The sequence below is a fragment of the Pelodiscus sinensis genome, chromosome 3 (assembly GCF_052426305.1).
Source record: "Pelodiscus sinensis isolate ZL-2025 chromosome 3, ASM5242630v1, whole genome shotgun sequence".
NCBI lineage: Eukaryota > Metazoa > Chordata > Testudines > Trionychidae > Pelodiscus > Pelodiscus sinensis.
In genome coordinates this window covers 79,081,833-79,103,158 of record NC_143054.1, presented here as the reverse complement: position 1 = coordinate 79,103,158, position 21,326 = coordinate 79,081,833, and the positions used below count along the sequence as shown (strand labels likewise).

The 21,326-nt window shown below is 42.9% G+C and overlaps 1 protein-coding gene across 1 annotated transcript in view; it reads left to right on the top strand.

The window, feature by feature from the left end:
* SNX3 (sorting nexin 3) overlaps positions 1-21,326 on the top strand; it is a 28,894-nt gene that overhangs the window by 6,331 nt on the left and 1,237 nt on the right. Inside the window, exons 2-3 of the mRNA XM_006123176.4 lie at positions 15,020-15,115; positions 15,559-15,683. Coding sequence (XP_006123238.2) covers positions 15,020-15,115; positions 15,559-15,683 — 221 coding nt within the window. The remainder of the gene's footprint in view (positions 1-15,019; positions 15,116-15,558; positions 15,684-21,326) is intronic.

Genomic DNA, 21,326 nt, shown 5'->3' with positions numbered 1-21,326 from the left:
AGGTGAGCACTTCAGCTTTGAATTTGTGAAGGCTTAACCAATGGCTCACAATTTTTTTCATAAGCATTGGTGTTCAGACTCCTGTTGAATAGTACCACTTGATTTGAGGTAGAATATTTAAAAGGGCATAGGTCCCATTGTCAAGTGACTTAAGCACTTACAGTGGATAATCTATGCTTTTAAAATGTGCAGGGTCTTTTGACAAAAATAAACCTATTGAAAATCTGATAGTCTAAACTTATGATACAGTGGTCCTCCAGCTTGTAGTATTCTATTTTTGCAAATGACTTGAGTAAGAAGATTTGATGCCAGGAGGATTACATAAGTGATATGCCAATAGCTTGAACAATATTTGATGTGCTGCTGTATGAAATATAGTATTGTAATGTTAGTGAGTCTTTGTCTAAGCAGTGAACATGTAGTGTTGTCTAGCCTTCAGTAAGCTATTTTCCCAAGATAATCACATTGTATTGTGGAGAATAAAGAGCTCAGCTGTGCTTCCTGTTGTAGTTTCTTGTACAAAAATGTTCCATTCTGTAAAAATGTTGGCTTTAATTCTAAAGTTCCTCCTTTTAATGGGGAGGGCGGGGGGAAGGAGAGGGTGAGGCAAGAGAAAGCAGAAACAGTTGTAATGCTGTTTTTTTCCCCTTCATGAGCTTTTCAAAAACACTGGTTAACATCGGAGGAACATATTGGTACCTGTTTTTTTGAAATTGTATGTGACTTCCTTTAATTTCCTGTCTACAGGTTTTTACTACAATAAAACTGTATTCACAACAGTTTCCTAGATTTGCTAGAAACAACACTGAAAAGTTCAAAAAACTAGATAAGTATTGATGGACCTAACCCCCATGAATTTTAGTCAGGGTGGGTAGGAATGATATTCCTAGCCTCTGTTTGTCAGAGGCTCCCAATGGATGACTGGGGAGGGATCACTTGATTACCTGTTCTGTTCACTCCCTCTGGGGGATCTGGCATTGGCCACTGTCAGACGGGATACCTTTGGTCTGACCTAGTACGGCCATTCTTAGAAAAGGCAAGTGCAGAACTGTAAACGTGTTAAAGGATACTAACTTGGGAGGGGAAAAGACTTATGAAATTGTAATTCCTTGTTTTTTCACTATAATGGGAAGCAGAAAAATATGCCCATCCATTCATTTCTGAGTTGTTTGAGCATGTAAGGTCTTAATTAGAAAAAATCTAAATAAATGCCTGCATTATAAATCAGACTATTAGAATGTTGTCTCTACATTCAGCATCGTATACATAACATATCCAGAAATTCCAATGCTTTAATTGAATCACATATGTTCAATGCCCCTGCTTTGTATTCCATTGCTATATTGAGTTTTAATACTTTGCTTTGGTTTACACAAATTAATGAAGGTCTTAATGATTGTGTTCATATGAATACTTCCCCTAAAGGAGAAGAGAACTGCATTCTACTTGACCATCCCCTGGCCAAGTCAACTTTGGGTGGTGCTGCAACCACTTGTGCAAGTCACAGTGCCCAGAGTAGTGAGCCAGGCCCAGCCTCATGGAATAGAAGCTGCCTGTCCCAAGAATGAGTGTGAGGGCAAGCTTGCTCTCAATCTCCTGGCCTTTCCTGCCCTCTCCTTCTGCCAGTCCCTGTGTCCCACTTCTCATTTTTATCAGTACCACAAATCCCATGACTTTGGCTTTTTAAGAATGCCAGAAGAAATTTGCAGCTCTACTCAGCTTTATCAAAACTTGACTTGATATTGCAAACAGCTTTATTTGAAGGAAAATAAAACTAAATTGTAAAGGAAGCAATTTCTCTGAACTAAGTGATCTCTGGACAAACCCTCTAAATCCAACTCTTACCTGACTTTTATGTATAATTAGCAGATGTACCTGGCATTGCTTGGGTTTTAACTGAGGTAATAATTTTGGACTATGTACATGCTTTATTTCAATTGTATTTTTTGAAAATGAAGGCTAGAGTGATTCAGAGGTAAGGAGAAGCTTAGGGAAGAGGGTTGGGGGAGGCTTAGGGCAGGGGGAAGGAGGTGAGGGTTCAGAAATCAAGGCAGGGGGGTGCATGATTCAGGGCAGTGGGCTCAGGACAGGAGGCTGGGAGATGGTGGGGGGGTTACCAGGTTTGCCCATGGTAGTGACAATGGCACTGCTCCAGTGACAGCTTCTCTCAGGGGGCCATGGCAGTGATTCCCCAGAGGGTGGCACCTCCTGTAATGGGGGGGATCCAGGTCTATGCACGTATCAGGTAGAGAAACTTAAACATGTCCTGCAGCACCTTAGAGACTAACAAAAAAAATGTAGAGGGTGTCATGAGTGTTTGTGGGTACAACCCACTTCAGATGAAAGGACAGAGTAACACAGCTACCCCTCTGAGATTTGTCAGGTGGAAATTAGGGATGTGAAGGACTAGTCAACTATCTGATAAGCAACAGGCTAGTTGATTTCTCCCCTCCCTCCCTTTTTTGCCCCTCAGAATCAGCAAGCGGGGGGGGGGGGAATAACAGAAAGGAGTACTTCAAAGCAACAGTGCTGCATGGAGCCTGGGATCAGCTGGGGATTCCCCTGCTGACCCCGGGCTCCGTGTGTCGCTGCCACTTTGAAATGCTGGGGGGAGCCTGGCATCAGGCTGCATGTAGCATTTTAAAGCAGCAGTGCTGCATAGTCCAGGATCATTGGGGTTGACCCCGGGCTCCATGCAGCACTTTCACCTTTGAAGTGTATCAACAGCCCTAGGGTTGTTGCTACCCGTTAAAGGCAGAGGCACTTTATTGACTAATCAAATAGTCAATGCAAAATGCATCGACTATTTGATTAGTTGATATTTAACATCCCTAATGGAGATTAGGGCTCTGCAGGAAAACCCTGGCCTGCAGCCTGTCTGGTAGAGGCAGCCCCTGGCTTGCAGCTGCTCTAGGGGGAGATGGAGCCTTGCTTGGGAAAGTGGCTATCCTGTCCTGCAGCCTATTGGGGAGGGAGGGTTGGCGCTCTGTGACCTGGCCTTGCCCTCAAACAGCCCCTCTTGTGGCCTGCAGGCTGTCTGGGTTGGTCAAGGCTTCAAGGGCTGCTCTTTCCACCAGTTCCCCTTGCTAGCTGTCTGGGGAGGGGGTAGGCTCTGGGAGATGCTCCCTCCAGTGGGTCTCCCTACAATCCTGCAGGCTCTCCCTGGAGAGTGGGCAGACTCCATGTTTGAGGGAATGGGGCTCCTTACCTGGTCTGGAGGCAGGCAAGATGGTAGATCCCCAGCCCTACTAGCTACTCTTTGTGCTGCAGCTGCCCCCAGTAGCCACTCTCAGTATTCCATCCCTCTTCTGTGCCCTTCCCTTTCCATGTTGTCAAACAGTCCTGTTCCCAGCCCTTCCCATTTTCCAGGCACAACCAAAACCTGAGCTTAGTTAGGGTAAGAGGAAGCCACATACCAAATCTCGTGGTCCTAGCTCTTACAGTTTAGGAGGCATTCTTGGACAAATGGACAGATACACTATAAAACACACATTTTGGCTAGTTCATTCACTTTCTTAAGCCTTGAAAGGAATTAGACCATATTCAAGGGCAACAGTTTGCCTAATTTCAATTTAATCATCTCTTCTAAATCAGTGTTCAGCTTTTCATTATTATGTAAATTATTTCCTTAAGTGCTTAAATCCTGGGTTGGACATACCCAAGGCTAACTTTTACAACTAAGCTAATTGCATCTTGAAAAATCAGGCTCCTAGTATTGTCTCATCATAACAAAGCCTATTCTGAGATGCTGGAGATCTGGAATTCTCATTGAATTTGAAGATGCAGATACTAAGAACTCTGTAGGAGTTGGCCTGTAAGTCACTATCTAGTGCACATGCCAAAATGTTTCCTTTTTTGAAAGAAAATTGTTCCAAGTACACAAACCTGTCCTTGACCTAAGCAAAGATAATCATGGATTCATGGCTGTACTCTTCCTACTTGCCTTGTGCTTCTAAGGAAGTGTCTCTTAGCAGAATTCTGCTATTGGTGTATTAGAGAATATGATATTAGTAAATTCCATTTGACTGTAAGCCACCAAAATGGAGCAGAGCAACACAGAGGGGAATTATAGCTGACACAATGGATTGGAATGGGAAAGACCACTGATGCACTAACAATGGTAAATCCAACACATTACACAGTGTAACTAAAAGCAGCACCAATTGAGTGCCATGTGAATGTCAAGTCTTTCAGGTGATACTGTAAGTAAGCAGGTAGTAGTGTCCTGTAAATGTAAACTTGTTTCTTAATGATTGGCTGAAGAAGTAGGACTTGTCGGCTTTAAAGTTTTATATATTGTTTTTAATATAGTTTTTGGACATAATTCTATTCTTGCAAGTTCAACTTCAGTGTGTTTTTTTTCAATTCACCTCAAACAGTGGTGTAATCACTATTGCTTTTACAAGGCAAATATCTAATCAAAATAGTGAGCACACTGCACTTTGTATTCGGTGTATTTCAAAAATATAGAAAATCTAAATTAGTTTTCAATTGGTATTGTTTATACATGATCAATCATGTGAGTTGACTAAGCAACAGCTCTTAGTAGGCACTCCTTAAGACTTTTTTGCAGCCAAATGTAACCATTTTAAATGGATTGAACTGGATTGTGGTTAGTCACTCCCTGACTCAGCATTCAGTTTGCAGAATATTTGTTGTGTGACCCAGAAAGAATGCATTTGGACTGTAATTCCAAACTGATCTTATAAGGCTGGCATTTTGCATCTAAGTAGTACATTCTGATGTTGCTGAGATGATATCCCACAAAGCCAACTTGCGTTTCCCCAAAGCATCACAGTTCTCTAAAACTTCTATAGAATTTGTGAATTCTGGCTGATGCTTCATTTTTAAAAAATTGTTGCATACTGTCTATATACCTGTGTATCCACTGTTGCTGACAAGCTTGTAACCATGTCTCTTCCAGACTAATTTCTTTACACTGCATCTACTTTAGGATAATAGTTATGATAAGGAGGCTGGCTACAGCTGGGAGAAGCCATTTAGTTCAGCTTACCTGTGAAGGGCTGGGGTTCAGAGAAGAAAACTGCACAGGCAGGATGAAACTCCAGTGTTAGTGGTAGGGTTTGAGGGGGCAGTTTGACTGTTCATTGGGTTACAGTTTGTAAATGGTGAGGGGACCCCAGTAAGTATTTAGTTGACGTTTTTGATCGTAGTTGGGGAAATTAAATGAAAAAAGTAAATCCCTGAAGTAAGAGTGGGACCACGCAAGAGCTAACATGAGCCATAGCCAGCAGTCCTTACTGTGCCGGTTAGACTGATGTAAAAAGCTGTTACTTCTGGTTTCAGCTATTAGACTAAGGTTATTACTTAATCAGAGCTAGCATACCAGCTTTCATCAAATAACTTGTTTTCTGCAGAAAACGTGCAAACTCATCCTCTACATAGGAACAAAAGAGAAGATTATGCAGCACTTTAAAGACTAACAAGATGGTTTATTAGGTGATGAGCTTGTGGGTCTGGCAAGCTCATCACCTAATAAACCAGCTTGTTAGTCTTTAAAGTGCGCATAGTCCTTTCTTTTGTTCCAGCAAGATCAGACTAACACGGCTACATCTCTTACAATTCAGTGTGTCCTATGTAGAGGAGTAACAGCTACTGGAAATTGTGGCAATTTTCCCTAATCCATTGGATCATGGTGACCTATGACTATTGTTTTAATAGGTGAATGAAAGGTTGACCTTGCTGCTGCTCATTGGCCAGAGACTTTTTGTAGGCTTGGTTTGGATCTCTTGCTTGGTGGCATTGTTATATGCCATAGATTCTGCCTCATTGCACTGTCTTAGCAGGATACATCTTCATGGGGAATCTGGCATGCTTTTGTATAACTAGAGCATGGATCTCTGGGTTCAATAAGTAGCTGCATGGTTAGATGATCTGATGCTGCTCTTTTCTGACAAGTGGATGTTGAAAGGGTTCACCCCTTTCAATAAGATGCATCTTTATGCAGCTCTGGTGAAGAGGCATGTATAGCCCATTCCTCAGGTTAACTGGCTGTAAAGTGAACATCGTGAGTGAGGAAACAGGCACATAAAACAGAGCTTTCAGACTGCACTCTTGCTTGAAAGCAGATCTATTCAGCTGTATCAAACAGCTGTACTTGTGGGAAATACTACTATTCTGGCACTACTTAAAATAGCAGAAACTGCAATGATTCTGCTTAGGAATATTTAATCAACTAATTGAATAGTCAATGGAATTTCCATCAAATACTTGATTAACCGATAAGGGCACCTCTGCCTTCTAGATGTAGAAGAGCCCCACAGGGCTCTTGCTACATTTCGAAAGCAAAGCCCACATGCTACCTCCAGACCGTATCCCTCTGTCGGCAGAGGGTTGCAAATAAAGCACTTCAGAAGTGCAAATGAGCCCAGGATTTAAATATCCCAGGCTTCATTTGCATACTCATGTTCTGGCGCTGTGCCGATCACATGCCATTTTGAAAGTGAAAGTGGCTATGAAGCCATGGTTCTGCTGACAACGGGGAGCTTTTTCGACAGATCCTGTACTCAAAAAATGAGTACAGGAAATGACGTGTGATTGGCAGTGTGCCGGAACATGAGTATGCACATGAAGCCCGGGATATTTAAATCCTGGAGTCATTTGCACTTTCGAAGTGCTTTATTTGCATCCCTCTGCCGACAAAGGGATGCGGTCTAGAAGTAGCCACAGGGAGCACAGGGCCAGCAGGGGACTGCTTGAGTCCCCTGCTGGCCCTGTGCTCCCTGTGGAGCTTCTGCTTTTGGAATGTAGTAAGAGCAATGCTCTTGCTACATTTCAAAGGCAGATGCGCTGCCAGTTCTCTGCTGCGCCCTTGCCCCTTTGCCTCCCCTCCACAGACAGTGCTGGGGGGAGCTGGCTTTCAAGCTCCTGCTCCCTGATCCCCTGCTGCGCCTCTGATAAAGGCAGCAAGGAAGGGGGCAGGGAAGTTACTGGTTGAGTAGCCAATCACCATATGCTTATCAGTCAACTAGTCGCTTACATCCCTAATTCTGCTTTTTTCCCAAGGAATGTTAAATGAAAAAGCTCTTTAATATATAGTTGCTTTTTTATATAGCTTCTCAAGTTATGGCTTGAAGTATAGGAGGCCCCCAACTTGCGACATGATTGGTTCTGGGGGAAGCATCGCAAGTTGGGAGTGTCATAACTCGAACCCTCATTTACAATAGGTGCTGTGCGCCATCGTAAATGCGGGCTGAGGATGCAAGTTGGGATTTCAGCCCCTTCTGCACTTACAACCATTTTTGTAAGTGCATGGGGTCAGAACTTGGGCAGTCCCAAGTCTGGTCTTCTGTATAATAAAAAGTGCACCTATTCAGTAGTACATTTTCCAGTCCACTTGACTTATCCTCCTCAATAGCTTTGGGTTATTAAATTCTTTCTGGATGTCTAAGCCATTATATTTATCATGGCTTTGTGGTAGATTCTACCAGTACCGGTAGATATGCTTTCACAAACTCTGAAACTACATCAGTCACACTTCAAAACTGGAGAAGTTGATGGAAACTGTGAAGCACAGGAAACACCATTCTGAAATAGTTAAACTGAGTCCTATTTAATCACAGTTGTGTCAAAAGTTCAAAAGGGAAAATGTGGAAGGTAAAATGAGCTGAATTGGCACTTTTACCTCAACATTGTACTTGTAAGCCTGATGTGGTGTTTAGAGATTAACTTTATAGACTTCCGTACCCAGAAGTATGAAAAATCTTAGGGAACTCTTTTCACAGGCTTGATCTTAGCATTGAATAAAAGAGCAGCTAATCCCTTTTCTTCAGTAACTTGAGAGGAGGAAATCTCAAATGTGAAATCTCACCTGCAGAAAACACTCAATATTGTAAAAGCCTTTCTCTCTTTAGACACTTACAAAGACTTAATATTTTAATGCGGAAGGTTGAACTCCGTTAAAAAGCCAATAGGTGAAATCAGAGAAAAATAATCCAATGCTTCATTTCTGGGAATCCTCATCCTGCACTCTAGGGGACCTAATGTGTTCCCTGCTGAGGATAAGAAAACTGTTCTATACAGAAAGCCAGCATCCTTAAATATAAGCCTGACTTTGAGTATAATAAGAGTCTTGTTAGCTGCAATTTTGCTTGTAGTCATTAGTACAATAAACAATGTTGTTACCTGAGAATTCAAATGCTTTCAAACTCTCAGTGAGCTCAGATTTCATGTATGAGACAGTGTTATGCACAAGCACCTGTACAAGGCTGTAAGTAGTGCTGTGGAAGTGTGCACTTCAGAAAAGCTGCTTAAACAGAATTGCTTTACTACATTAGGCATAATATAAACTGTTACTGACTAGCAGTTATGCTTAGGTGTGCAGTTACCACTAAACAGGCCTGTTTCTCTTCTCAGGAAACATCTTCTATATAGAGGTGGTGCAACTAAACTTTCCCCAATGGCTGAACTTTCATCCTCCAATCACTTGGGTAGTTTGGCTTGATGACTATCCACTTCCTTTCCTAAATGGAAGTTGTCTGAGTTGGACCCAAATTTGACCACAACATATTGGTTTGTATAGTTGGTAAATGTCACAACACATGAAGTTTCAAAACCAAGATCTCTTCAGCCCAGCACTTTTATTTTTGCCCAGGACAATATAATACAGATAAAACAGGTTAAGGAGTTTCAACTCTTCCTGTATAGTACACCTGAGAAGCATACTTGAGGGTCATATAGTTATTGCTTGTGTAGGGTGACAGTTATCTCTACTTGGAGCAAGTTAAGGTGCTGGCTGCATAGGCAGCAGCAGGAATTGCTCAAGTCTTCTATCTGCAGCACTGAATAGGCACTGTAAGCTGGATCTCTTTAAAATTCTCCTTCCTACCATTTTCCCCACCCCAGGAATAGAAATCAGGCTTTTTCTGATGGTGGCGGAGGGGAGGGAACCTGATTCTGGAAAATATTGTGGTATTGACCATATGTGCTGCATCACAAGTCTTCAGGACAAAGTTCATGTGCTTGCAAAGGAGTCAGACTAGATCAAAGGTCATTAACGAACTGTTAATGTGTGTTAGCAGGGTGCATGTGTACAGTTTAACAAGCTAATGCAGCAAAGATTTACATCTCAACTTGCCATGAACTAAATGTTTGGGTTGGACTGCCCTGCCCTTCCCTAGAGCACTATCCACCTGGGGATATTAAAGCCTGAGAATTCACCATTTCACTCCCCTGGTCCAATAAGATTCAGGGTGGGAGAGATTGATTAGTCAGTTCCTGCTGTCTTGATCCTCTCCTGTTTCTGTTCCTGAGCCCTCTATTACCCAAGCTTGCAACTTCCATGTTGCCTCTTATTTTCCTACCTTCAGACTGCTATTGAATCTGTCTTCCAACAGCACTAAACCCTGGTCCCATGCCGTGCCTTGGTCCTATCTCCCTGTGATTCCTATAAATGTTGCCTCTCTGGCCTTGCTCCCTCTCCCCTTGCTAAAGTTGTCTTCCCTCACTCACTAAATTAGATCCCCTACACAGCTCTTCCCTGGCTTTCTGCATCTAGGGCAGATTTCTCACCTACAAGGTCCTACCCCGCAGCTCCTGCACTTCTACCCCACTTTGTTCAGCCCAAGCTTCCCTCCTAACCATGTCTTCATATCCTTTCAACAACATCTTCTATGCTGCCTTCCATGCCCCTGTTTTCTATGTAAAACAGTGTCTCCCTCTTTCCATATATCACATCACATTCTCCCTACAGCAACTTCTGAGATTCCTGAAAACATCACATGGTGTGCTCTGGAGGTCTGACCTGCTGACTGAGTCTATGCTGGATGATAAAGCCAGGGACTTGTGTGCTACCAGCAACTTCCCCAGTGCAGTTCTGCACTCTTGGCACAAACATTTGCCATTTTGAAATAGAAAATACTTTATTGCTTTATGTAGGTTCATCTGCATATCCAATGAGAATAGCATATTAAGCTAGGTGTAGGTAGGAGCAGGGGGTGCAGTATCAAATAGATGCCATTGGTTGGGTCCAGAATAATCAAGTTATTCCAATTTGCTAACTTCTCACCAGAATCAATAGGGTTCTGCCCACAGATGCCTAGAACATTGTCTGAAATTCTGGAGTTGAACATCATACTACAGTCATCTTTGGCAAAGACTGCCATCAGATTGAGTATAAGGGGAAGATTTTCGGTTGGCTAAATCCATTCATCTGAGTGATTTAACCTGGATGGTGGATGTATGTGATATAACAAAAGGGAGACCAAAATATGAGGTATCTGTCCAGTATCTATTAATGTGTATCTGACCTTAATGTTTAGGCATTATTATTCTCAGCAATGGGATGAGCCCAGATTAGTGTTGACTGAATCATACTAGTTTTTTGTTGTTCAAGTGGAAAGAGGGTGGGGGTGTGTGTTATTTAAATGTTGGCTGTGATTTTGTTATGCTGAGGTTACTCTCAGAATCTAACTATAAAAGTAGGTCTCTAAATTTACTCTAGGTAGGCTTCAAGCATTGATGGGTAAAATTTCCCTTTGCCAGTTATGAGCAAATTGCTTGGTGCAAGTTTGTATGATTAGTGTAGTACATAAGGTGACTGTCTCAAAGCAATTAAGTAAGAGCAAGGATTAGACCTCAGGAAGAAAATTCTTGATTCCTGCCACCATACTAAGGCCACTAGACATAGAGGAAAACTTTGACAATGTCAGACCTGGCTTTTTTTGTCCCTCATCTGTAAAACATACCAGCCTCTGAGGGAATGTTGAGGATTAACATTTTTACAATGTTCCAAATATGGAAAGTTGTAAGAAGAATATAATCAGGGTGAAGACCAAAGGTGGGCAGCAGAGGAAAAGGTATACAGTTGCCAACTTTAGGATCAAGTATTTCAAAAATGACACAGGAAAACTTCTTTATCCATTATCATAGAGTACTAGGACTAGAAGGGACCTTGAGAGGTCTAGTCCAGTCCCCTGCCCCCCATGGCAGGCACAAATACTGTCTAGAGTCTCTAGACCATCCCTGATAGACATTTATCTAACCTACTCAAATATCTCCAGAGATGAGGATTCCACAACCTCCCTGGGCAACTTATTCCAGTGTTTGACCACCCTGACAGTTAGGAACTTTTTCCTAGTGTCCAACCTAAACCTCCCTTATTGCCATTTAAGCCCATTGCTGCTTGTTCATCTTGGCCTCTGAGGATAGAACAAGTTTTCTCCCTCCTCCTTATGACACCCTTTTAGATACCTGAAAATGGCTATCATGTCTTCTCCCCCACCCTCCCAGTCTTCTCTTTTCTAAACTAAACAAACGCAGTTCTTTGAGCCTTCCTTCATAGGTCATGTTCTCTAGACCTTTAATCATTCTCGTTGCTCTTCTCTGGACCCTCTCCAACTTCTCCATCTTTCTTGAAATGCGGTGCCCAGAACTGGACACAATACTCCAACTGAGGCCTAACCAGTGCAGAGTAGAGTGGAAGAATGACTTCTTGTGTCTTGCTCACAACACACCTGTTAATGCATCCCAGAATCCTGTTTGCTTTTTTTGCAACAGCATTACACTTCTGACTCATATTCAGCTTGTGGTCCACTATAACCCCTAGATCCAGCTTGTGGTCCACTATAACCCCTAGTAGTGCCGTACTCCTTCCTAGACAGTCACTTCCCATTCTGTATATGTGAAACTGATTGTTCCTTCCTAAGTGGAGCACTTTGCATTTGTCTTTAGTAAACTTCATCCTGTTTACCTCAGACCACTTCTTTAATTTGTCTAGATCACTTTGAATTATGACCCTATCCTGCAGAGCAGTCACAACCCCTCCCAGCTTGGTATCCTCTGCAAACTTAAGCGTACTTTCTATGCCATATATAAATCATTGATGAAGATATTGAACAGAGCCGATCCCAAAACAGACCCCTGCAGAACCCCACTTGTTATACCATTCCAGCAGGATTGTGAACCATTAATAACTACTCTGAGTTCAGTTATCCAGCCAGTTATGCACCCATCTTATAGTAAACCCATCTAAGTTGTATTTGCCTACTTTATTGATAAGAATATCATGCAAGACCATATCAAATGCCTTACTAAAGTCTAGGTTTACCACATCCACCACTTCTCCCTTATCCACAAGACTCAGCTTTCTTTAATAGGATATCAGATTGGTTTGACAGGATTTATTTTTTACAAATCCATGCTGACTGTTTCTGATCACCTTGCCACCTTCCAAGTGTTTACAGATGATTTCCTTAATTACTTGCTCCATTATCTTCCCTGGCACAGAAGTTAAACTAACTGGTCTGTAGTTTCCTGGGTGGTTCTTATTTCCCTTTTTATAAATGGGCACTATATTTGCCCTTTTGCAGTCTTCTGGAATCTCTCACGTCTCCCATGATTTTCCAAAGATGATAGCTAGAGGCTCAGATACCTCCTCTATCAGCTCCTTTAGTATTCTAGGATGCATTATCTTCAAGAGCTGTTGTGGGAATCCTGATGAACAAATGCATTGTATATTTGATCTGAGTTTTGAAAGATTTGTGTGGATTCTAGTACTTCATGAAAGTTAGATCCTTAGCTGTGACATGCTCCTGAGAAGGTGTGATCTGAGAATCTGTCCTTGGGGCTCCCTTCTCTCTGTCCCTAAGCCGTTTGTTACCTGCACGTTTGCAGCCAAAAAAAGTCTTCAATACTGATTAGTAAAGTGTTGCCTGTAGCCTAACAAGTTGCATCGCTAGACATTATAAGCGATGATAGGCTGAATAATGCAGGCTGAGTCTCTGCTTGTCTACCTTAGGCTGTATCTTTTTTTGAGGGGGAGCACTTTTCAGTCAAAGCAGTCTATCCCTGTCAGATGACTAGCTTGGAGAAGACAGGTGGAAATGCCCATATCACTATCTCAGCTTCATTGGGAAGCTATAGTGCCTCCATAATCTAGTGGAAGGATTTCAAATTTGGCAGGGGTATCCTGCCTCTTCACATCCCTGTAAAGTCTCTAATTTAGACAAAAGTACTAACTTCTGAAAAAATTGGTCAAGTGCTTGCAGACTTGTTAAAATTTGTCAGCTAAAATCTCTGAAGATTCAGTCTTAGCTGAGCATGCTACTTACTGCCTCTCACTGGGGTCTGCAAATGCTTTATCCCTACAGAACAGCTGTGCAGGACTTTCCCTGTAACTGCTGCATGAGGATGTTTGGCAGCACAATGTCTGGACACCAGAACAGAGCAAGGAAGACTTCTGTGATTTCAAAGGAATGTTACTGATACTACAAGCAGTCCCCAGGTTACGTACAAGATAGGGACTGTAGGTTTGTTCTTAAGTTGAATCTGTATGTAAGTCGGAACTGGCGTCCAGATTCAGCCGCTGCTGAAACTGACTGCCAGTTCCGACTTACATACAGAATCAACTTAAGAACCCCAGGCGCCCCCAAGTCAGCTGCTGCTGAAACTGATCAGCAGCTGATTCCAGAAAGCCCTGGGCAGAGCAACTCTGCCTCGGGCTTCCTGTAGTCAGCACTGGTCAGTTTCAGCAGCAGCTGACTTGGGGACGCCTGGGGCAGAGCAGCTGGGGTGCTGCTGGGTTGCTCCAGTAGCGCCGATCTGGCACTACTGGACCAACCCAGCATCACCCCAGCTGCTCTGCCCCAGGGGTCCTGATTCAGCCGCTGCTGAAACTGACCAGCAGTGGCTGAATCAGGACGCCTGGGGCAGAGCAGCTGGGATGCTGCCCGGTTGGTCCAGTAGTGCCCAGAGCGGCGCTGCAGGACCAACCGGCAGCGCCCCAGCTGCTCTGCCACAGGCGACGGAGAAAAGCCTAGTCTGCTGGGGGGGGGGGCATACTAGCTGTGCCCCCCCCCAGCAGACCAGGAAGACGCGGGCGGGGGACCAAGACGCACCGCAGTCCCACTGCCCAGGTCCTCCGGCTTTGCTCCCAGTCTCCCTAGTCTGCTGGAGACCAGCAGACCAGGGAGACAGGGAGCAAAGCCTCTGAGGACCCCAGCAGCGGGACAGCTGCAGCACGTCTGGGCTGCCCCCCTGCCGGCTTCCCCCGTGGCTTCCCCGCTGCACAAGCCCCCCCAGCTTTACAAAGCCGCGGGGGAAGCCGGCAGGGGGGCAGCCCAGGCGCACCTGGGCTGCTCCACTGCCAGAGCCCCTCCGCAGATTTGCTCCGCGTCTTCCTGGTCTGCAGAGCAGCTTTTCTTGCCCAGGAGTACACGGGCGGTGGGACCGCGCGGTCCCACAGTCCATGTTCGTAACTGCGGATCCGACGTAAGTCGGGGACTGCCTGTACCAAGTTTAAACACAGGTTTCAGGATGTGCTACATATAAGGTTCCCTCTGTAATCCTAATTTGTATGCATTATGATGATCTCTAACTAGTCACATTTTCCTCACAGGACCATTGCCTGAAGTGCATAGGATTGACTGTGCCCATTGAATGGGTAGCAATTGTATATTTTAATCATTGTCACTTAGAATGTGGCCCCAGTCTTAACACACATGGTTTAATATAAGGCCCAAGTTATCAGTATGGACACTCAAAAAATGAGGGGGAGGGTTTTGTTTAAGTGACTTGCATAGTATTGCATTGGGCCCATGTAGACTACTGTTTACCTTAATGGCATTTGACTACCTACCTACTTTCTGTGCCTGCAATCTGCTCTCTCATTCACTACATGTCTTTCAACTTCTTCAATAAGTTAGAGGGAATGATTCAAACACTACCCTGATTCTTTTCTTTCCTGAGCATGGCTTATCCTTATCCTATGCACAGAATGAGACGTGTCTTGAGGGCAAGTATGTGATGTGATTTAAAGACTGGTTCTGTGCATCCAAATTCACAACCTTAATTTGGGCACTTTTTGACTAGAATGTTTGTCACATGTCAGTGTCCTTTTATCATTGCTCTAAGTTAGACAGAGAAGCAGAACATTAACTCCTTTGCTCCTTCTTAAGGAAAGAGTATTGGATGTCATGACTCAGAACTTAACAAGACATTTTTACCTATTCAGTTTTTTCACTAATTACATCAGTTATTAATCACTTCTCTTGTATTTTAGACAAACCTTCCTATTTTCAAATTGAAAGAGTCTACAGTCAGAAGAAGATACAGTGACTTTGAATGGCTGAGAAGTGAACTTGAAAGAGAAAGCAAGGTGAGTTGAATGCTAAAGTAAAATGTACAAATCCACTTGGGAAAGCTTAATGATCACAAATGAATCTGTTAAATTCTCTCCTTTTGTTTTCACTACAATACTTGGAACTAATGATATAATTTGAAATTTCCCCAAGCCTACACTTGATGTAAAGAGTGTGCTTTCATTGTAATGAAGTACTGAAGACCCTGTAAAAGCTGTCAAGATGGCTCCAAGTTTTTACATTTAGTTAGTAATCTTACTATGTGACACTCAGGCCATACAGAAAAAGCAATTCTACGCTTAACTTTTTTGCATTGCTTCAATGTAGGCAAATTCCTTTTTCACATCCTAAATGTAGTGTTGCTTAACCGCCAACACCCCCCCCCCCCCCAAACAAATGGGTGAGTGTTAATTTATGTATAAGCCATGGTTATAGGTAGTAATTTTAAAAAATGTTTCAGGTTGTGGTACCATCCTTACCTGGGAAAGCTCTCCTCCGTCAGCTTCCTTTTAGAGGAGATGATGGAATATTTGACGATTCATTTATAGAAGAAAGGAAGCAAGCTCTTGAGCAGTTTATAAACAAGTAAGTGTGAGGTTTATTTCTTGGAATTTTATTAGCACCAATCCATCTTCTACTGTTAAGTGGTTGCACTGTTTTAGAACAAACTTGTGATTAGACCTTGTTTAAAAACCTACAATGTTAAAGTATCAAACACGGAATATCATGTCTGATATTCCGTGCTTATCCATTCAGGTGTGTTGACCAAAATTCTGTGTGTTTGGCTTAATTTATGCAAATTACTACAGAAATTACAGCATTCAAAGAAGTTCTACTTGTGAGTCTTTTTTGGTGGGGAAAAGGGTGCTTTCCATTGGACAAAACAAAGCTTACAATGGATTTCAGACACTTGACAGATGTGGGAACTACAAATGTTAGATATTCAACTACACAACTATTGTGTAATTGAATATCTGCATGAAATCTTGGTGGTTACATGACTATTTGATGGGTCCCAGGGGCAGGGCCAGCAACCCATGTACTCCTGGCCCCACTCCTAGGGAGCCCCCTGCCACCTCACACTACTGCCTTGGTATCAGATGCAGTAGTGGTGGGTGGCAGCAGCCCCTGTATGCAGGGGGTCTGAGCTCCCACTGGACAGTGGCTGCTTTGTGGCAGCATCCCCTTCCCCCTTTACATAGCGGAGAGCGTAGGTGGCACTGCGGAGCTGGTGCTTGGAACTGGCTTCTGTCTGCCCCCCTTCACTGCCTCCGTAGGAAGCAGCAAGGGGGGGCAGGTGGGTCCACAGGGACAGCACATGCAGGGAGCTTACTCAAAAGCTGGCTTTTCACAACTATCCTCTCTAGCCTGACCACCTCACCCTCTGCACTGCTGCCTCTGTCAGAGGCAGAAGTGCACAGCTGAAGAGGGCAGGTGGATCTGGTGTTTGTGGGGAGCCTGCTTAAAGCCAATTCCTCAGACACTGCTCTTGCTCTTCCCCCTTCACCCACTGCCTCTGATACAGAGGCAGCAAGGGGAAAGTGCATGTAGTCGTCAAGATTAACAAATAAGCCTGGGTTTATAGGTTAAACACCTAATTAACTACACACTGACATCCCTAGTAACAGCTTAGTAAATTTTTATTTTTTCAGATTTTGAAGCTGTAAAAACACTACTTAATTGTCCCAATTGGGTATAGTTATTAGACTAAATATCCATTTCAAACTACCAATGTAGGACTTGAGCCAACTCTGCTTCCTAGTACAACTTTTTTTCCTCTACATGTAGTGATCCAAGCCCATCTAAGCTTTCTAATACTATTTGCTGTAGAGCAAAGTTTTTCAAAGGAACAGAGTACTAATTTTACAGGTGGGAGTGCTGTGGGGCTTTTATAAAGTATACGTCATAGGTTTTCAGAATCAGTGATGACTAAAAAAGGGTAATTCTAGATAAGCACTTATAAAGGACAACAAACAGTAATTACATTGGCATTTAGTGTCACTGAGACCTAAACTGCTGTGTACTTTTCTCAGATTCTACTTGGGCATGAAACATTCAATACTTGGGATTAGCACAAATGTCTAATACTTATCTGCCATGAAGTAAATGGCGTAGTTTGCTCAGAGGCAAAATGTGGTGTTTTTTCTGCCCCTCTCCCATATGTACAGATTAAAATACCACTTCAGAATTTAAACTACTGTGGCTAGGGACTTTGAAATGTAGGTTTTTCAGTGACGATAAAAGTTGTAGCAAAATGCAGGACAATGTAGCACTTTAAAGACTAACAAGATGGTTTATTAGATGATGAGCTTTCGTGGGCCAGACCCACTTCCTCAGATCAAATAGTGGAAGAAAATGGTCACAACCATATATACCAACGGATACAATAAAAAAATGAACGCATATGCAAAGGACAAATCACATGTGATTTGTCCTTTGCATATGCGTTCATTTTTTTTTTTAATTGTATCCGTTGGTATATATGGTTGTGACCATTTTCTTCCACTATTTGATCTGAGGAAGTGGGTCTGGCCCACGAAAGCTCATCATCTAATAAACCATCTTGTTAGTCTTTAAAGTGCTACATTGTCCTGCATTTTGCTTCAGCTACCCCAGACTAACACGGCTACATTTCTATCACGATAAAAGTTGTGGTATTGCTTTTGTTAAAGGTATCAAAAGTCAGATTTATCTGCAAAATTCAGGTGTTCATTCTTTTTTCCTTTTTAAAGTAGAGAGATTTTGATAGTTTTTAATCAGACAGGCTCAATTTTATAAATTAGGTTTCAGCAGATCAAATATGCTCAAGGTGCTTCAGTTTTCTCTTGTTTGCTGATAAGGAAACATCTTAAACATTTTGGGAATGGATACAAAAGCAAAATATTTGCCTGTTGCATAGGATAAACATGCTTGCCATACTAGATCTGGACAGTGAAAAGGGTATTTTGTATGGTTCAGAAATCTGAACTTCATGGACATAACCCTCAAGCTATTGCTACTGGGTTAGGATTACTTAACCTGTGACAGCTAGGTTCTTGGTGTTGGCACCCCTATAAAACCTGTTCTAAGGATAGTATTAAATAACACATGCTACTTCCCTACCCATATATCTTACTACTGAAATGGCTTGTGTCATGTCTTGAAGCTCATTTAAGAGCTCAAGGAAACAGATTTGAGAAGGAGGTGGCTTATCTGCAGCTTAATGGTTTTTAGCCTTACTAGTATTCATGGGACAAAAGTACTCTCACGCTTTGTTCAACAAACAAGTTGAAGGAAGAAATGCCATAGAATGCATTTCTTCCAGATAGGTGACGTGTTCAGTTCATAAATGGGATGTTGAACATTGCACTGAATATTCTAACCTACACCAAATAACTACTCACTTTTGGACAAGGTGATAGTTTTATATTAATGTAACATTTCCAGATATAAAGACAGCTAATCCAACCCTAAGTGAAGTACACTATTGATGCCCATAAACTTGCTGGAAAAAATAAATCCATCTTGAATAGTTAAGTGTGTATTGAAATTGGAGAGCAAATTATTAGTCAGCTTCCCTTTTTGAAAGATAAAAAGATTTTAAAATATTGATGCTTCTTGAGTGTAGTTAGAACAGCAGCCATTGCTGTTTAAAAGTAAGATTAATTTGTCCACAAAAGGTATCAACACAGTCTTTGACAGCGGTAGGGGAACCCTTTTTATTTATTAAATGTTTACCTCGCCCCTCTATTTAAAATATTCAAGGTAGCCTAGAAAATGTTTAGAACACCATATACACATATATAAATTAAAACTTTTGGGTTGGGGACACGGATCCACAGAGAAATCAGATGGGGGGCCACTGCAGTGAGGGTTGGGGTTTTTTGCTTCACTTTTGTGGTCCCCATCTGCAACACTTCACTCGCCTGGTGCTTCAGCTTCATGGTGGGTGAATGGGGGGCACAGAGGACTGAAGTTCAGGACTTTCCATGGGACAGATTAACTCTTCTGGGGTTAGTGGATGTAGTGGAACCCCCTAGGATTGATAGGTCTTGTCATGTTGTGGATGTTGGTATTTTCTGTCCAAAGAAAAGTTAGATGGTCATTCCTTTCCTAGAGAGGAGAATCTGATCCCTGGGGACACATTCTGACATGAAGATACAAATTTCCAGCTTTAAATAGATCAGGAAAGCTAATCTTGGTCTCAAGTCAATGCTAAATAGTGATGGTGTAGATGCATAGGCTGGGAGTAAACACATTCCCTGACCTGAATGATTGATACCTTCCAGAGGAATGTCCTCTGTATCTCAGAATTGGCTTCTGGTGCCACTGCAGAGGGCTGAAATCTTAGGGTGTGTCTACACTGCAATAAAACACCCATGGCTGCCCTGTCAGCAACTCGGGGCACGTCTTCATTATATGCTGGATCAAGACAGGGATCAATCCAGTATGTTTTGCTTATCTCGTAGTTATAGATGCAATAAATCTACCACTGAGCACTCTCCCATCAACTCCAGTACTCCATCAAAATGAGAAGAGTAAGCAGAGTTAATAGAGCATTAGCTAATTTACAGCCATAAGCAAACTTAAATTGACTTCAGCTACATTATTCACATAGCTGAAGTTGACAGCCTGGGGTAGTGTAGACAAGGCCTTAGGCTCAAAGAGGCTGAGTTCTGGGGCTATCTAATTGCAATACAATCATTCAGGTGTTGGCTAGAATCCAGGCCTACAACCCTCTTTCCATGGGCTCAGGTTTGCATCTGAGTCCAGATATCCACTCAGCAATCTTATAGTCCTTCAGCCCAAGCCGGAGTCAGCTGGCACAGGCTAGCTGCAAATGTTTAATTACCGTTTAGGCTTATCGTTGGTGTTTGCTGTACCAGCAATTCTGATCCCTGCCGGACTAGAAGAATACTCATGTGCTCTGCTAGAATTTACTCCAGATCAAAAAACTTTCCTACATCAGGGCTAAGGATGTTAAATTTCAATTAATCAGCTAATTGACTAGTTGATGGGGGGGGAGGGGGGTGCTCTCTATCCCAGCTGCACCTCTGTCTTTGAAATGTAGTAAGAGCCACCTGTGACTCTTTACTACCTTTAAGAGGCAGAAGAGCAGCAGGCAGGAGTGGGGACTGCTGGGGAACTGGCTTTAAGCCAGCTCTCCCCAGCACTGGCTCCTGCTTTCCTCCCACCCCACCTCTTTTGCTGCCTGTCTCTGATAGAGGCAGCAAGGACAGAGGAAGTGACTAGTTGAGTCACTAAACTACCAATAAGCATATGCTTATCAGGTAGTCAGCTAGTCATGTACATCCCTAATCAGGGCAGAACTAGATAAGTCTGAGGACTTGCTAGAGCCAGTGAATGAGTGCTCATTAAAAAAACTTTGGATTTTACCAGATTTGCCCATTTCTTTGGGGTATATTCATTTATTAGGGTTACTCTGGACAGGCAGGTGTTATGCTGCTTGAGTACCATGTTAGAACAGACTCCCTTTTGCCAGTTCCCTCCCAGTGGAGCTATTCTGCAGGACCTAGATTCCCCAGGGCTGAGTTCTCTTCCCTCCAACTCTGTGAAACAAATGAACATATACTAATGGTGTGACAGGACTGGCTGATCATCCCTTGTATGTCCCTATACTCAGTGGGCTGGGTTGGACCGCAATGCCAAGCTGTGACCCATGTGCCCTGGGACTCAGTGGGCTGGGTTTAACAGCACTTTCAGCTGCCACCCTCATGCTTCCACTTTCAGCACATTCCTATCCCCACTTTCATGCTATAACCATTCTTCTAGTAACCCCTTGATGAGCAAACCCCACAGGATTTTTGGGTGCTACAGGGATCTTTAGCTTGGGTACAAGGAGCATTTGTGGAGTGAATGGAAAATTAAAAGCAACACTTTGGTGGGAGAGCAACCATTTTAACCATTCATTTATTTTCAGGCAGTAACCCTACAAGGGGAGCCAAAACAGTTAAAATTAATTCTAATTTAACTCTTATCACAAGTTAGGGATAGCAAACTCTAACTTATCACAGAGGAGGATCAGGAGGCTATCCAAGAGATCTCACCATTCCATTAGCTCAATTAGATCAGAGTTCCCAGGTGGTGATGGTAGCTGGGGATCCAAAGTGTTGGAGATATGCAGAGCAGAGCCCCCCAGCATGACCAGTCAGAAGTCACAATGGAACTGATGCAGAATTCAGATCCAGTTTTCAGAACACTTTACTTGAGCATGGGTAGGGAGTTTTG